At 30.9% G+C, this 15359-nt stretch overlaps 1 protein-coding gene across 1 annotated transcript; it reads left to right on the top strand.

Moving 5' to 3' along the window:
- The first annotated feature begins 340 nt into the window (after window positions 1-340).
- On the top strand, window positions 341-1969 carry LOC118044368 (UDP-glycosyltransferase 88B1). Its single transcript, XM_035052635.2, has one exon. It carries the CDS (start codon window positions 451-453, stop codon window positions 1834-1836), a length of 1386 nt encoding a protein of 461 aa, XP_034908526.1. The 5' UTR covers window positions 341-450; the 3' UTR covers window positions 1837-1969.
- Window positions 1970-15359: the final 13390 nt, after the last annotated feature.

The following is a 15359-nucleotide window of genomic DNA, read 5'->3' as shown; positions in this document are numbered from 1 at the left end:
AAATAACTTCGGATTTTAATGATTTGGTTAACTTGATGAAGTTAATCGTGTTAACTTTAATAATTTTCTAATAAAATAAAATAATATTATTTTAATAAAAATAATTAACTTGAATTAATTTTTTTACATGTAAATTAATTTAATAACAATGATCCATATTCTTTTTTCTAGGTTAGCCCCGAAGAAGTTGCTACACCTCTGTCTTTGACTTTGCGTAAAATCCATGACCAAAGTAGATAAAAACAAAAGTACAAAAGTTTTTGTGCCACCGAAGGAGAGGTCCTCAATCGAACGCGACTCTCCCCAGTCCCCACTGGACGCACATGCCACCTTCATGACCATCAAATTTCAAGGTATAAGTGGAGCCCCAACCACCATGATAAACCTACATCTCTTGCTCCTCCGTCTGTCTTCCGATAGTCTGAGCAAACACAAAGAAGTCTGCGCATAATGGAGGACACGGTTGTTTTGTACCCATCACAGGGCCATTTGTCCTCCATGTTGGAGTTGGGCAAGCTATTACTCAAACACCGTCCTTCATTCTCAGTCACCTTCGTAATGTCAAACCCTTCAACTGAACTAGTCTCCGCCAATCCTTTCATTACTTTTATTCCCCTTCCTGAGGTTTCTCTTCCAGCTCCGATCACATCATTTTTAGATTTAGTAGCCTCATTCTTTGAGATCCCTAAACTCAACAACCCAGACCTTCACCAGACCCTTTCAAGTCTTTCTGCTTCCTCCAACATAAAAGCATTGATCATAGATTTCTTTTGCAGCCCAGCATTCGAGTTTCTCTCCTCTAGGCTCGACATCCCCATTTACTATTTCAACTCTTCTGGTGCATGTGGCTTGTCCATGTTTCTTTACACGCCTACCTTAGATAAGAACACCACTGAGAGCTTGAAAGACCTGGACATCCTTGTTGAGGTCCCCGGGGCACCAAGAGTTCCATCAAAAGATATCCCGCCAGTTCTTTGTGACCGATCTCATAGAGTTTACCAGTACTTCGTCGATACCGGAAAGCAAATGTTCAAGTCTGCAGGAATTGTTGTAAATACGTTCGAGGCACTAGAGCCAAACGCGTGTAAGGCAATACAAGAAAGAAAGTGCTTCCCAAATGGGCCCCTTCCACCAATATTTTGTGTCGGTCCACTTGCAATGACCGGTGAAAGCAGAAAGGAAAATGAGTGTCTAACTTGGCTGGATTCACAACCGAGTCGCAGTGTTTTATATCTTTGTTTTGGCAGCATGGGAGTCTTTAGTTCAAGTCAGTTGAAGGAAATGGCTATTGGGTTGGAAAGAAGTGGTGTTAGATTCTTGTGGGCAGTGCGTGCTCCAAAAGAAGATGGCCAAACCCAAGCTAGAAAGACAGGTAGTATCGCACCAGAACCATGTCTGGAGTCGATATTTCCAGAAGGGTTCTTGGATAGAACCAAAGACAGGGGATTTATGGTGAAGTCATGGGCACCACAGCTTGCAATACTAAACCATGGCTCGGTTGGTGGTTTTGTGACTCACTGTGGATGGAAGTCGATACTTGAAGCTGTGTGCGCAGGGGTGCCGATGTTGGGGTGGCCTCTGTATGCAGAGCAAAAGATGAATAGTGTTTTCTTGGTTGAGGAAATCAAGGTGGGTCTAGCGGTGAAATTAGAGGATGAAGATGATTTTGTCAGTGCGGCTGAGCTGGAGGAGCGTGTGACTGAGTTGATGAACTCCAAGAAAGGTGAAGCTCTTCGAGAACGAGTTAAGGCTGTAAGAGAGGCTGCGGTGGTTGCTAAAAGTGAAGGAGGTTCTGCTTATGTTGCTATGGAGGGGCTGGTGGCATCATTCAGGTAACTGCTAAATCGCTGGAGCTTGAAATTAAGTCTTCTATCAATTCCCCAGGATCAAACCATTGCTCAGCAGTGATTTGTGTCGGTTATTATTATTATTATTATTATTATGAATTTGCAATGTGTGATTTGAGTAATTGAGGAATTTAAATGATTTACTATATAAGTTCTTTTTAAAAAAAATATTTATGAAAACTTATCAAAATTAAATGGCGCCCAATGGTTTTCTAGTAATTTTGATTAAAATTTAAAAAAATGATTTAGTTTGGTTTTAAATTAAAAACAAAAAAAATTAAATTAAACCAAACCAAACATAAAACAAACTTATTATAAACTAAAAACTACCATAAATTCATTAAATCAAAGCTTATAAATATAGCTAAAATAAATATTTATAAATTTAAATTATTCAATCTTAACAAATATAAAACCAAACTTAAATAAGAGTCCAGTCATTAACTATGGTGCTTAGATTATTTGGATATATATTAATATTAAAAATACAAAATGTTTGGTTATTACATTGGCATGTGAGCATACATGAAAATCGGCATCTCGATGTGCTTTGCTGCGACGTTACATCGCCTACATATAATAATTAACAAGTCTGCACTCGAGGTCGTGACGTGGCAAGAATTTGTTTGCTTCCTCTGTTTTCAGGTTTGATCTTTTTTGTGTATACCTAACATTCTTGTGGTTCCTTATCTACTTAATGAGCTTACAGGGTATTTAATGGATCTATAAATTAATTATAATATATGTAAATTAACTCAAACACCTTGAATTATCAAAATAATAATAATAATTAACAAACCTTAAGTGAGTGGGATAAGTTTGTATTGATATGATAATTAACAGATCTTAATAAGTAAGTGGGATGAGCGTGTAATGATATGATGATTACCATATGATTCTACGGACACGTCACAATAGCATGAATATCATGATACTATACATTAAATAAATACCTTTTTTATTTAAATCAAATTGATTTTAGCTAGGTTGACAAGTCACCAGAGGGATGAGTAAAAAATTAAAAAAAACCTAATTAAATCAGAAAAATATAATCTTAAAAATCAAACCATGAAAAAAAAACCAATTAGAATTTTTAAAAAACCAACCGATTCGGTTTTATAAGCCTTAAATAAAAAAAACCTAACCGAACCCAAATCGAAAAGAAACCCAAATCGAGTTGGAAAGACTGAGTCAAACCGGTTTGAACCGTTTTTTTTAAATAATCAAACCGAACCAAAACCGATCGATTTAAATTTGTTTCAATTTTTTTCAAAAAAATCTAGTTTTGATTTTTTTATATTAAAACTAAATCAAATAAAAAATTACCATTGCTCTGGTTATAAGTGCTTCTAAAGTATGTAAATTTTTACTTGGTTTATTTTAAGATCTAATTTAGAGGCCGTTTGTGAGTGCTTTTCAAAAGTGTTTCTGAAAAAAATTTAAATTTTTTTTTCTTTGAATTAATATGTTTTTGATGTTTTCAAATCATTTTAATGTGTTGATCTCAAAAATAATTTTTAAAAAATAAAAAATATTATTGATATGCTTTTCTAAGTAAAAAGCATTTTAAAAAACAACAGTAACCACACTTTCAAATACCATGTTAGAGTCAGTGTCAACGCGTAAACAACTCATTAGTATATTGCTTTTTCTTTAACATGAGCAAACCAAAAACACAAATGTTTCCATAGCTGACCCTTGTCCCCTTAAGCTTAGTACAAAGCTGACTAAAAAATATTAAGTATAACAACTCGCTACGACCACGTCCACTTAACCAATTCCTTTTAATCATGAATTCTTATCTACACTAGGATTATAACTAATCTCTAACAGCTATTTATGATGCTAAGCTTAAAAAAAAAATCCTCCTTTTTTTTCAATCTATTTTTTACCATAAAACACTTCAAAAAACCATAAAAAAAAACTTATATAAACTACCACACAACCCTAAAACACTAAAATATTGCTCCAAAAAATAAAAATTAACTAAATTCAAAAAAATCAAAACCACATATGTTTTTTTTTTCCCATCATGCTTAGAGGAAAAACCATCTTTAACGAACTCTTCTTGAAAATAAAAGCCCATGGACACAAAGATTTCTTATTTATATATATATATATATATATATATATATATATAACTCGTTGTTTAATTTCTAGTTAGTCTCTTTTTCTCCTCTCTTTAATTCCATAATTAAAAAATAAATCAAATAAATTAGATTAAAATAAAAATTTTAAAAAACTTTAAGATTGGTCATGTGTTTTTTTTTTTCTTGTGTTTTACATTTTAATCATTTCACTTTTAATTTAGTATTTCTGCCACAATTTCAAAACATTATGTTATCTAATTACACTATAAAAGGATTCAATCAGAATAAATAAAAATTGAAGACAAAAAAATAAAAAGAGAAGCTTCACTATTTATACAAACATGAAGCACCATTTGGAAGTCCAAATCTTTTATGGACTGGGATTTAGTGTTTTTAGTTAATGGCGACGGCAATTTTCGACGACGGAATTGCGACGAGCGCCCATCTAGCCCAGAATTTGTTCCCTGAAAAACTCATCGCCCTCTAGCTGGGTTTGTTCAGGCTTAGGTGAGGTTGGGCTGCATCCAATATTTCCCCGGCCCTCTATGGCTAATAATCTCATGACATGCGGTTATAAGTGAATTTTTTAGTGCCCGGTTTAGGGTTTCAACCTGTTTTTTTATAAAATAAAAAATTATTTAAATTAATGTTTTAGTTTTTTCAATCATTTTAATATATTGATATTGAAAATAAATTTTAAAAAATAAAATAAAAAATATTATTTTATTATATTTTAGAGCGAAAAATACTTTTAAAAGCAATATCTATCTTACTCGCAAAGAAATTATATATGTAATTTGTGTAGTTTTTTTAAAAGATTAACTTGATTAGCTTTGTTTAATAAATCCAAAGTTTTTTTTTTCATGGCCCGTTTACTTGATAAATATAGACCATGAAAAAAATCTTGTGAACTTCTATGAGAGCCGAAGCAGGGGATCCCACCATTGTTTGGAAGTTCGTGGTTTTTCACTGTAAGAAAATATTTTTATTGGATTTGGATCGAACTAAGTAGTTTGACAAGAAACTTGGTCATTCGATCATCTAACTAGTCTGGGCTGGCACTAAAAACAAAGACTCGCAAGAAATCCAGTCGAAGCTCGATTAAATCAGGCCAGTTCGTCGGATGGGTCAAGAAGTGATTAAAAAAATAAGGATCGGAATCCATGAAAATTCAATTTGATAACTTTATTTTATAAAATTATGCCATTATCACCTCATTTTTTTTTTTATTCAAAGAAATCTCACCCTTCAAAAAGTACACTTTGTGGGCCCAGATGAGCGAGTAAAACCCCGGTTGTCCCAGGCTCTTACATGAAGTGGACGCCCTGACTCGAACTCGAGACCTACTGTGTAGATCTCAAGTCTTTTGCCACCACGCTACACCCCTTGAGGACCATTATCACCTCATTGTTTCTTAACCAGATTGTTGTCTTAGTTTTATTTTAATATAGTTTAAGTATTGAAGAATGAAATTTTTTTTAAAAAAAATTACAAAAAATTACCAAAAATTAAAATTTTTTTAAAAAAAGATCAAAAGTGAAATATTAACAATTAAAAAAACAACTTTGAAATTTTAAATAAATAGTACAGAATTTGAATAAATGAGAGAAAAAAAGAGGGGGGAGCGACACTAATAACAAGTTGTGTCACTTTCACCACCATGCACATCCCCAATGGGAAGAGAACGTCATTAAAATTCCTATGGCATCACATAAATGAGGTTTTTGGCTGTTGGGAGGCTTTGAATGAGCTGTTAGAAGTAGGGGTGATCATTTTCGGTTCGGTTCGGTTTTTACCTACAAAAAACAACCAAACCGGTTTTTTTTTTTTTGAAAAAAAACCAAAACCGAACCGAAACCGAGTCAAACCGACCGGTTTCGGTCCGGTTCGGTTCTTGATTTCAAAAAACCGAGAAAACCTATGTCTCATTTCCTAATAACGTCATCCCTTTTCAACAGTTCTTCATCTGCCTAGACCTGCTATTTATCAAACAAAACCACCACCAAAAGAGTACTTCAATGGAGTCCTATGGCCAACTAGTGGTTTTAATTACTGGTTGCACCCAAGGTGGTATAGGTCATGCCTTGGCACGTGAATTTGCTGCTAACAACTGCCTTGTTGTGGCCCCGGCCAGATCATTGACTTCCATGAGAGAACTTGATCAAGATAATAGATTTTTTCTCCACTAATTGGATGTTTTGTTTGATGAAAGTGTGCATAATGTCATGTCGAATGTTGTTGAAAGATATGGCAGAGTTGATATTTTGGAGGCGAGGGATATTAAGAGAGAGGGGGAGGGAGAGGGACAAGAAGAGGCGAGGAGTCATTCCCATGTGAATTAAAAAGGAATAGAATTAGCTCGATGTCGGCTCTGCTTGTTGTCGGAGGATGAAGGGATCGGAGAGGGAGATTAAGAGGCGAGGGGGCTGAGGGGGAGGGAGAGGGACAAGAAGAGGTGAGAGGGGGCTAGGGTTACTGGCTAGGGGGTAACTTTTTCTATTTATAGTACCATTTTCTATTTATAGTATATTTTTTGAACCGGTTCGGTTCGGTCCGGGTTAACCGGTTCTTGCATTACAAAACCGAAAACCGAACCGAGATTTTTTCTAACTATTCTAATCGGTTTGATCGGTTTTATTTTTCGCTTCGGTTTTTTCGGTTAATATTTTTTCGGTTTTCTCGGTTTATTCGGTTTTCCGGTTTTTTTGCACATCCCTATTTAGAAGGATGCGGGCGGCTCTCATGCATTGATATATATATACCGATAATTTTTTTAAAAGTATTATTTTATAGTTATTAAAAAAACTAAATCACTTTTAATCAACTTTTTAATAACTAAAAAAACTACAATGAGACTAAAATACCTCTCAATGCTAATTCTACAAATTTTACTTTTAAGGATAAATGGTCATTCTAGTGTGTTTTAAAATGGTAAAAAGGCAACTCAATTCCTTATTATTTGGGTAATAACTACTGGGCTGTGAGCAAATCAAAATATCTCTAGTAATAAAATACATCTATATGCTTAGTGAATTTACCTTCCATTTAGTATTTTTGTGGTGTTGTAATCTATTAGTTAATTAGTACACATGGTGGAAAATAAAAGTGCTTAACTAAACTTAAAAAAGATCAGGATTATAGTGATTGGGGCTTTTTAGTAATATAACATTTATTTTTAATATTAAATCTTTTCAAACTGCTATTAGAATATTATTAATTATTGTTGTCTAAACATATTTTAACCGAGGCAGGCACCAAAAACCCATAAGAATCACCTAAAGGTCATTCCAAAATTTCTTTTAAAAAATCATAATCACTCTCTACTTTATTCCAATTGTTAAAAAGGTGACTCTAAATAACACATTTTATTGTTTGTTTTTTCTAATTTTTTAAAAATTATTTTTATGTAAAGAAAAAAATGCATGGTTTCAAAACATCATCATTTTAAAATCATATCTACAATCAAGGTCAACTCATACTCAATTTATCACCGAACTACATTATTTTTCCATAAAAATTCTCAAAATAAAAATTATCAAGCCTTTTGTTTATTTGAATCTTGATTAATTAGGTTTTGATTTGAAGGGTTTTTTCTTAAAAATAGAATATAAATTAGGGTTAGACCCAATAAAATGTAATTTTCTTTTCGACCACCTCCAAGTGATTTATAAGTAAGTTAATGAGTGCGAATTAATTCAAATGACTTGACCATAGAGCCCCATTGAAAAGAATATAATTTGGTATGTCATGGACTATCGTTTTGCATGAAAGAGAACTAGCCCTGTTTTATGCATAACTTAGGCCCTTTCGTGATTTTATGTGGGTAGAAAATTAACTAATTTTATTGACCCCCAAGATTCTTTTTTAGAGTAATGCTAGACGTACTTAATCTATTTTAATGAAATTATTTTAAAATTAGTATTAAGCTCCAAATTAATTACCCCCGAATCTCCTACAATCGAGAGAAGGAGTTCTTTAATTGGCATTTATAGCAGTGTTGTATTGAAGGGACATACGGCATACCTTTTCAGTGTTCCCATCGAATTTCGAGCCATTATTATTGTTTTTTTAAATATATTTTTTGTATTAAAATATATATTAATAATATTTTTTTTATTTTTAAAAAATTATTTTTTATATAATATATATTAAAATAATTTAAAAATATTAAAAATATATTAATTTAAAGTTAATAAATAATAAATAATTTTTTTAAAAAAATATTTTTAAAACATAATAATAAACAGTATTCTTTAAGAGCCTGTTTGGCATTGCGGCCAAACCAGCTTTTCACCAAAATTCAATTTTTTTTTTTTTTTGTTAAAATTGAGTGTGGCTTATATTTTTTGGATCGTTTTGATGTGCTGATGTCAAAAATAATTTTTAAAAAATAAAAAAAATTATTGGCATGCTTTTCGGCACGAAAAGCTATTTGAAAAGCAACCGCTACTACACTCTCAAACACCCTCTAATTGTTTTTTCGATAATATCAATGTAGCTACATGAGACAAGACACAGTGGAGTCTAGCTCTGACTGTGGCCAAGCTACTTCTGTAATCAAATCACATCAAATACAAAGAACCATTCAAGTTAGCTGAAAAGTGCATCTCTTATAATAATCAAACAAACTCTAAAACACTTGGTTAATTTATGTTTGTGCTTCTCGATAGAAAAGTGGAGAGACTAGGATCGGGGTATTTTGATATATATATTTTTTTTTTATGTTTATTGATTATTAAAAAATTAAACATGAATATTATTATATTTTAAGATTATTTTATATGATAAAAAGGTTATACTATACTCAAGGTCCATGGGTTAAACTTGCTCACTAAAAGGTTTTTTTTATATATATACTTTGCAGGATCCTTTAAATAAATAAAATATTTCTTTACCCTTAGATAACATAAAATAATTTCTAATGAATTCAAGAGTGTTTTGGTACTTTTTTTTTTGTTATTTTTAAGGTTAGGAGGGGCTTTTTATTAATATAAAATTTATTTTTAATATTAAATTTTAAAAAGTTGCTATGAGTGTTTTCATGTATTAGCACATTGGTGGCATCCACATTTTTCAACAATGTTTGCAACACCATCATTTGTTTGACATTTTCATTGTGTCATTGGAAACGTTATCACATGCTCTTTTTCTTTGTGTGGAATGTGTCAATAGTGGTCCGATAGTTGTTTCTTCTTTTTTCTTTGTATTTTTTCTCTCTTTTCCAATTAAAGTACATGTCTGTCCTTTTTTTTTTTTTTAATTTTAGTCCTTGTGTTTTTTATTTTTTATTTTCATCTTAACCCTTTTAAAACTAAAATTATGCTTTCAATTCAATCCTTAAATTACAATTTGTCATATATTTCATCAATTTGACAAAATAAAGCCCTTGCGCAAGGGCGCTATTTTGAATTTTTTTTTTTTTTACTTTATAAGTTGTTTATCCTTATTTTTTTAAAAATACTAACTTAACACAACATGTCATTTGTTTGTCTAAATTTTGGGCAACATAATGGTAGTCTGAAAATTGGAAGTCTCATTTTCCCTAAAAACCTAGTTTGTAACCCATTCTAACAAAAAAAAAATTTCTAAAAACATCCGTAGATCAATTTATCAACCTGAAAAACCTAAAAAAACAGTTATAAAACACAAAATAAAACCGAGTTACATTTTTCTTCCTCAACCTTGATCTATTTTATAAGATAATATTGAGATTTTAAACAATCACCATCAAGTTATTTTCTTCAAATATAACCTAAGGATATCAAGATAAACTAATTTGATGGCTGGAATATGCAAAAACAATGACTTTCTCATTCTATGCTAGAATCTAGAAAATTGTGATCTTTCCTTCACAAACAAGAAACTTGAAATTAATAAAAATGAAGTTTTGTACCTTATTTTTATCCTCTTTGCTATATTTGTCATCTTTCTTTAAATTTAATCCCTAAATATCAAATACAAAACAATTGGCTATCAACTTTGCAATTAAAGGACTCAATTGATAAAAACGAACAAAAAAAAAAAACAGCACTCCGATCCACGGTGGCGTGTAATGTGAGTATATGAACCGTGTCATCACTGTTCAACACCACCATTTCGTTTTAGTTTATTTCTTATATTAATTAAAGATATTATATATATATATATATATATATATATTTATATGTTACATCTGAACCAATTGCTAAGAAAATCGTGGCATTCTTTACGTTGCAAAAAAAAATTATAGCCACACAGAGTTATTGTTCGTACGTGTACAGTTTCTAAACCACGACTTTCAATAACACGTTTCTAAGCAACAAAATCATAGTGCGAAGTTTCTAGAGTTTATTGTCTATCACGTGGAGGGTCCGATTTCCACCAACGTCTTTAAATTCATTGAGTCAACTCGTGATTAAATAAATATTTCATATATATTATTTTTTTATTTTAAATTATTATTTTTTATATTTTTAGATAATTTTGAGGTAATAATATTAAAATTAATCTTTACCACAGTATCAAAAACTCCCATAATTTCTTAAGCATTACTGAGTTTTAGTTATCAAAAAGTTAAGGTGTTCCAAATTTAAAAAGGCTAGGTTGTTTTATCATGTTCTTCGTAATATTAAAGTAAATTGTCCCCATGATTACTAAGATCCAACGAACTTGCATCTTCAATGAGCGTGCTTCATAATTAGGGTTTCAGTTTCTCTAACGAGAAAGATAAAATTGGGAGATGGGCTCACATGATGCCCACCCTCTATACCATCTTCATAAAAATGTCACCAAACTGCATCTGACTCAAGCTCAACAAGGGGAGTTAAACATGGCGAATCTATGATCCTCCGATGAAGATATGGTGCTGCCCTGCCTGGTCTCTTTGTTTATGTAGCTAGAGTCTCTTGGTGCACCGTATCCAGCCCCCACTCTACTGGATCCATGAATTGAAACCTCAAAAACTTGAACACCTTTATTTACTCGAGCCATCTTCGATCGATGGTTTTCTGCTCAGTGGTTAGTGCGTTGAACCATGCTTTTAGCATCCTTGTCTCAAAGTTGTCGAGCCACTTCCTAGGTCACTTCGGAGTGAAGGAGTAGGTCTGTCTGTTTTTGTATTTTAAATTTTTTAAAAAAAAAATTAATTTTTTTAATTAACTTTAAATTAATATATTTTTAATATTTTCAAATTATTTTAATATGATGATGTTAAAAATAATTTTTAAAATATAAAAAAATATCGTTAATATTTATTTTAACACAAAAATTATTTAAAAAATAATCATAAATACATTTTCATTGTTACTATGTAGAGCAGTAAACATCCGTCTGATTTATTTCTCCTCCAAAACACGTCTTGAAAAGCTCGGGCTGCAACAGGTATCTTTGTAAGGATGCATTTGTCAAATTATTTAGATAAGGTTATGTTTGTTTTTGATTTCGCAATCTTGTCTTTGTAAGATTTTGAGTTTTTAAAAAAATTAATTTCGTGATGTTTTAAAATTATTTAGTATATTAATGTAAAAAATAAATTTTAAAAAATAAAATATTTTGAATAATAATATAAACCTCGATTACATACACTATCATCGAGGCTAATTCCATCTTATTTTCTAATCTTTTTCATTCCATAAATATTTGAGTTTTTTTGAGATATATGTGTAGTTTAATTCACTTGAAACAATATCAGATAACATTACATTAATCATAAGAGTTTAACTTATTAAACTAAGTTAAAAAGTTACTTTCAAATGATGACTGATCGCCATTTTTATAGACAATTTGTGCATGCACAAGTTACCCCCTGCCTAGAAACTAGATAATCCGAGGACTTGAAATTGGCCCGGCAAACATACAAAGCCCCCGTTTGCCATTAAATCGAATAACTTTCAATTGTTTTTGTTGATGCAAATTAATTTTTTCATATTTTATATCGTTTTTTAATGTATTAATATCAAAATTAAATTCTAAAAAATAAAAAAATACTGTACATTTCAAAAAAAAAAAAAAAAAACGTTTAAAAAACAACATAATCACGAACACCTTACGAGCGTGTTTGGTAGTGTGGGAGCGGTTGCTTTTCAAATAGCTTTTCGTGCCGAAAAGCATGCCAATGATGTTTTTTTATTTTTTAAAAATTATTTTTGACATCAGCACATCAAAACAATCCAAAAAGTACAAACCGAATTCAATTTTAGCAAAAAAAAAAAAAATTTCAAAATTTGACGAAACGTAATTACAAACGCAATGCCAAGCATCGGTCAATTCAAGAGATCCCTTTTTTTCAAAACCATTTGAGTGCTGCATACGGCGAATAGAGACCAGATGACCAAACAGCCCCACCGAGTCTTAATGAAAGGGGCCAAGCTTGCGGTGGTTCAGGGAGTAGACTGCAATGGGAAGGTGGGGCTATGTTTTCTGGTCACTCGGCATTTCTTGTCACCATGATTTGCTTTGGAAATTTGATGCCTCTTCCTTCCAGTGAGATTGCAGGGCCTCTAGCCCTCCTCTCTCTCTCTACTTCTCCTCTCTCTCTCTCTCTCTCTCTCTCCTTGATATGGAATTTCCTGCTCTCCATCTTTCTAATGTCTCCAATTCATGATGTTTTGCTCTTTGAATTTGAACTCTTTAAGATTGTAGCCATGGATTTTTGTGCTCATTTCGTGTCTTTGTGTGCCAAAGCAAAGGAAAAATGAAAATATGACATAACATGTTGCCTGTCATTTTCCAGCGAACTCTAGTCACAATAACTTGATTTGTACAGCTTCCGAACATTTTATTAACAAGTTGTTTTTTTAAATATATTTTATATATAATTATTTAAAAAATTATTAATTGAAAAAAAATAAAAATTATCAAAACCTGCTTGATTTTATGTTTTAAAAATATTTTTTAAAAAATTTAAAATTATTTTTTTTATTTTTTTTATTTTAAATTAATATTTTTATATTATTTTAATGCGTTAATTTTAAAAAATAAAAAAATTATTTTAATATATTTTTAAATAAAAATTATTTTAAAAATTAATCACAATCGATTCTGAATAATAGTTATAAATAATAACATTGTATAGAAAGTAAGCAGATTTGTTTATTGCATTGTCATCCAAGGTTAGAAATGATGTGTTTAGGATTTGCTCACGGTGTTCGAGGGCCAGCCAATTATAGCATAAAAGTTTTTAAAAAAAATTAAAAGGATTTTTTTTTTTAATATTTAAAGATATTATCGAACAACATATTAACGTACTCTGTTCTCTCTCTCTCTCTCTCTCTCTCTCTCTAAACTCAATCCTTAAAATATTTTAATGGGGGCGACCGTTGGTGTTATTTATAAAAGCATCCCTCTATCTCTCCTTTAATTGCCTTTCTTTTCCTTTAGCTTTCTCTTTTAGTCAAAAGTGTATTCTATCCAACTCCTTTTCAATTCATTTTATTTCTAAATCTTGGATTTAGATTTTTTTTGAGTTTTATTCTTTGATATTCATATATATTAAAAAACATTATTTAATGCATTTCGATATAAAAAATAATTTTAAAAATAATTACTACTACACTTTCAAATATACTCTAAATACATGATTTCTTAGCATCAAAGCTTCAGTAACTTTTTACCTTTTATCATGTGATTTTACTTTTATATCATTTAAATATTAGTCTTGTGTATTGTCATTTTAATCCTATTTCATACCATATTACACTAGGTTATGTAAGGTACTGTTTAATTATTATATCAAAATAATAATAATAAAAAGATAAAGACAGGAAAAACAAAATAGAATAAAAATAAAGATAAAATTGTATTTGGTAATTATATACTAGATAGAATAATTATTTTAATACCGTGTTTAGTTGTTGACGAACAAGAAAAAATAAAATATAAATAGATATATTTTACTTTTAAAATGTATTAATGTCAAACTTACATCTTTAAAAACAATAATTGGATAGTTGTTTTTATTTAATTTACATTGAATGCTGAAATTAATAATAATGTAATAACCATAGTTATAAAACTCAGATTAGCCCAACAAGTTAGGTTGAGGTTTGAATAATCTTGATTTATAAAAAAAATATAGAAAAGATTGATTCGACCTGACTCGGTAAAACATCCGAGATGACCTAAGACCTAGTCAAAACTTGAGTAAAAAACCCAATTGATTTAAAAAAAGAAACTTAGTCAAGCCAATATTATTTTAATCCCCTTTCAATAAAAAAATAAGATGTTTTAAAATTATGATAACAAATACTTGTAACATTGCATGTCTTAGTTAGACAAGTTTAGAATTAAATTTTTTTTATATAAATATTTTAGGGATAAAAAATAATAACTATTGCTTCTAGATACATGAATGATTTGTATAGTATAAGAATTAATTTCAAAATTATTTTATAATATATTTTTATTTTTATTATATTGACTTTTTCAATCTCAAAAATACAAACAAACGCCAGTCAAGTGTATTGTTTGGTCCTCGTAGCATTCAATACTATTTGAATTTAATTAATAATATGATATTATCTTATTTTAAAAGAAGAAAGTAATGTTCAACGAAGGTGGGCTTTTACGCTGGCAGTTTCCTGAGTGCACCCAACAGACAATTTGAATCTTCAACTCACAGATTGTCAGCAAAAAAACAGGTACAGGATAGGTGATCACTGGTCAGAGGGAGACTCACAGTCGCAGAGGCATCAGCCACGATGAACGTCCTTTCTCAGTTTTTTCTGATTTGAACAAAATTAGACTAATAAATTACTCAAATAAAATACTTAGACTGTTCATAAGTGCTTTTCAGAGAGCATTATCGTTGCCCTGCCATGATGAAATTGCTTTGGATCTCCTGCAGGGGTAATACGGCCCCCCAACTCACTGTTTCCTTGCACTCGTTAGAGCAAACAAGACAAGAATCTTTGGTACTGTCATCATTCTTAAACACCCAATTTAGTTAATCAGATAGTTCTGGGACCTCTCTAGTTAAAAAGCATCTTGGTAATGGTGATCAATCAATTATCTACAAGTTGCCCACATTAATGATCAACCACCAAACAAGTTGTTGCCCCACAAAGAAATTTTGAACTTGATTGAGAGAATCCCCAGCTTAAGCAATGATCCCATGAAAATTACTGTGATTCCCTGCTAGCTCCTCGTCTCAATAATCACTGCTCGGATGATTTGGTTTTGGGCCGTTTAAAACATTCATCAAAGCAAAACTTTCTAAATGATTCAGACGGGAGGTGTTTTTCTGGGAAAATTAGTAAGAAACCATGCTGAATATTTTCATCTCGTTCTGTTATCCAAAGTGGAAAACACTCCCAAGTAATGGAAGAAAAGTAAATTTTCTTGCAAACCAATCAAGTCATTTCAGTTATCAAATCCAGATATGATTACATTTTTGACATGGAGGACTAGCTAGCACAATGCATTGAGGTATCAAAATAAGATTAGA

This window comes from Populus alba, chromosome 12 (genome assembly GCF_005239225.2).
Source record: "Populus alba chromosome 12, ASM523922v2, whole genome shotgun sequence".
Classification (NCBI taxonomy): domain Eukaryota; kingdom Viridiplantae; phylum Streptophyta; class Magnoliopsida; order Malpighiales; family Salicaceae; genus Populus; species Populus alba.
The sequence above is the reverse complement of the archived record's forward strand: the minus strand, read 5'-3'. Positions and strand labels throughout refer to the sequence as shown.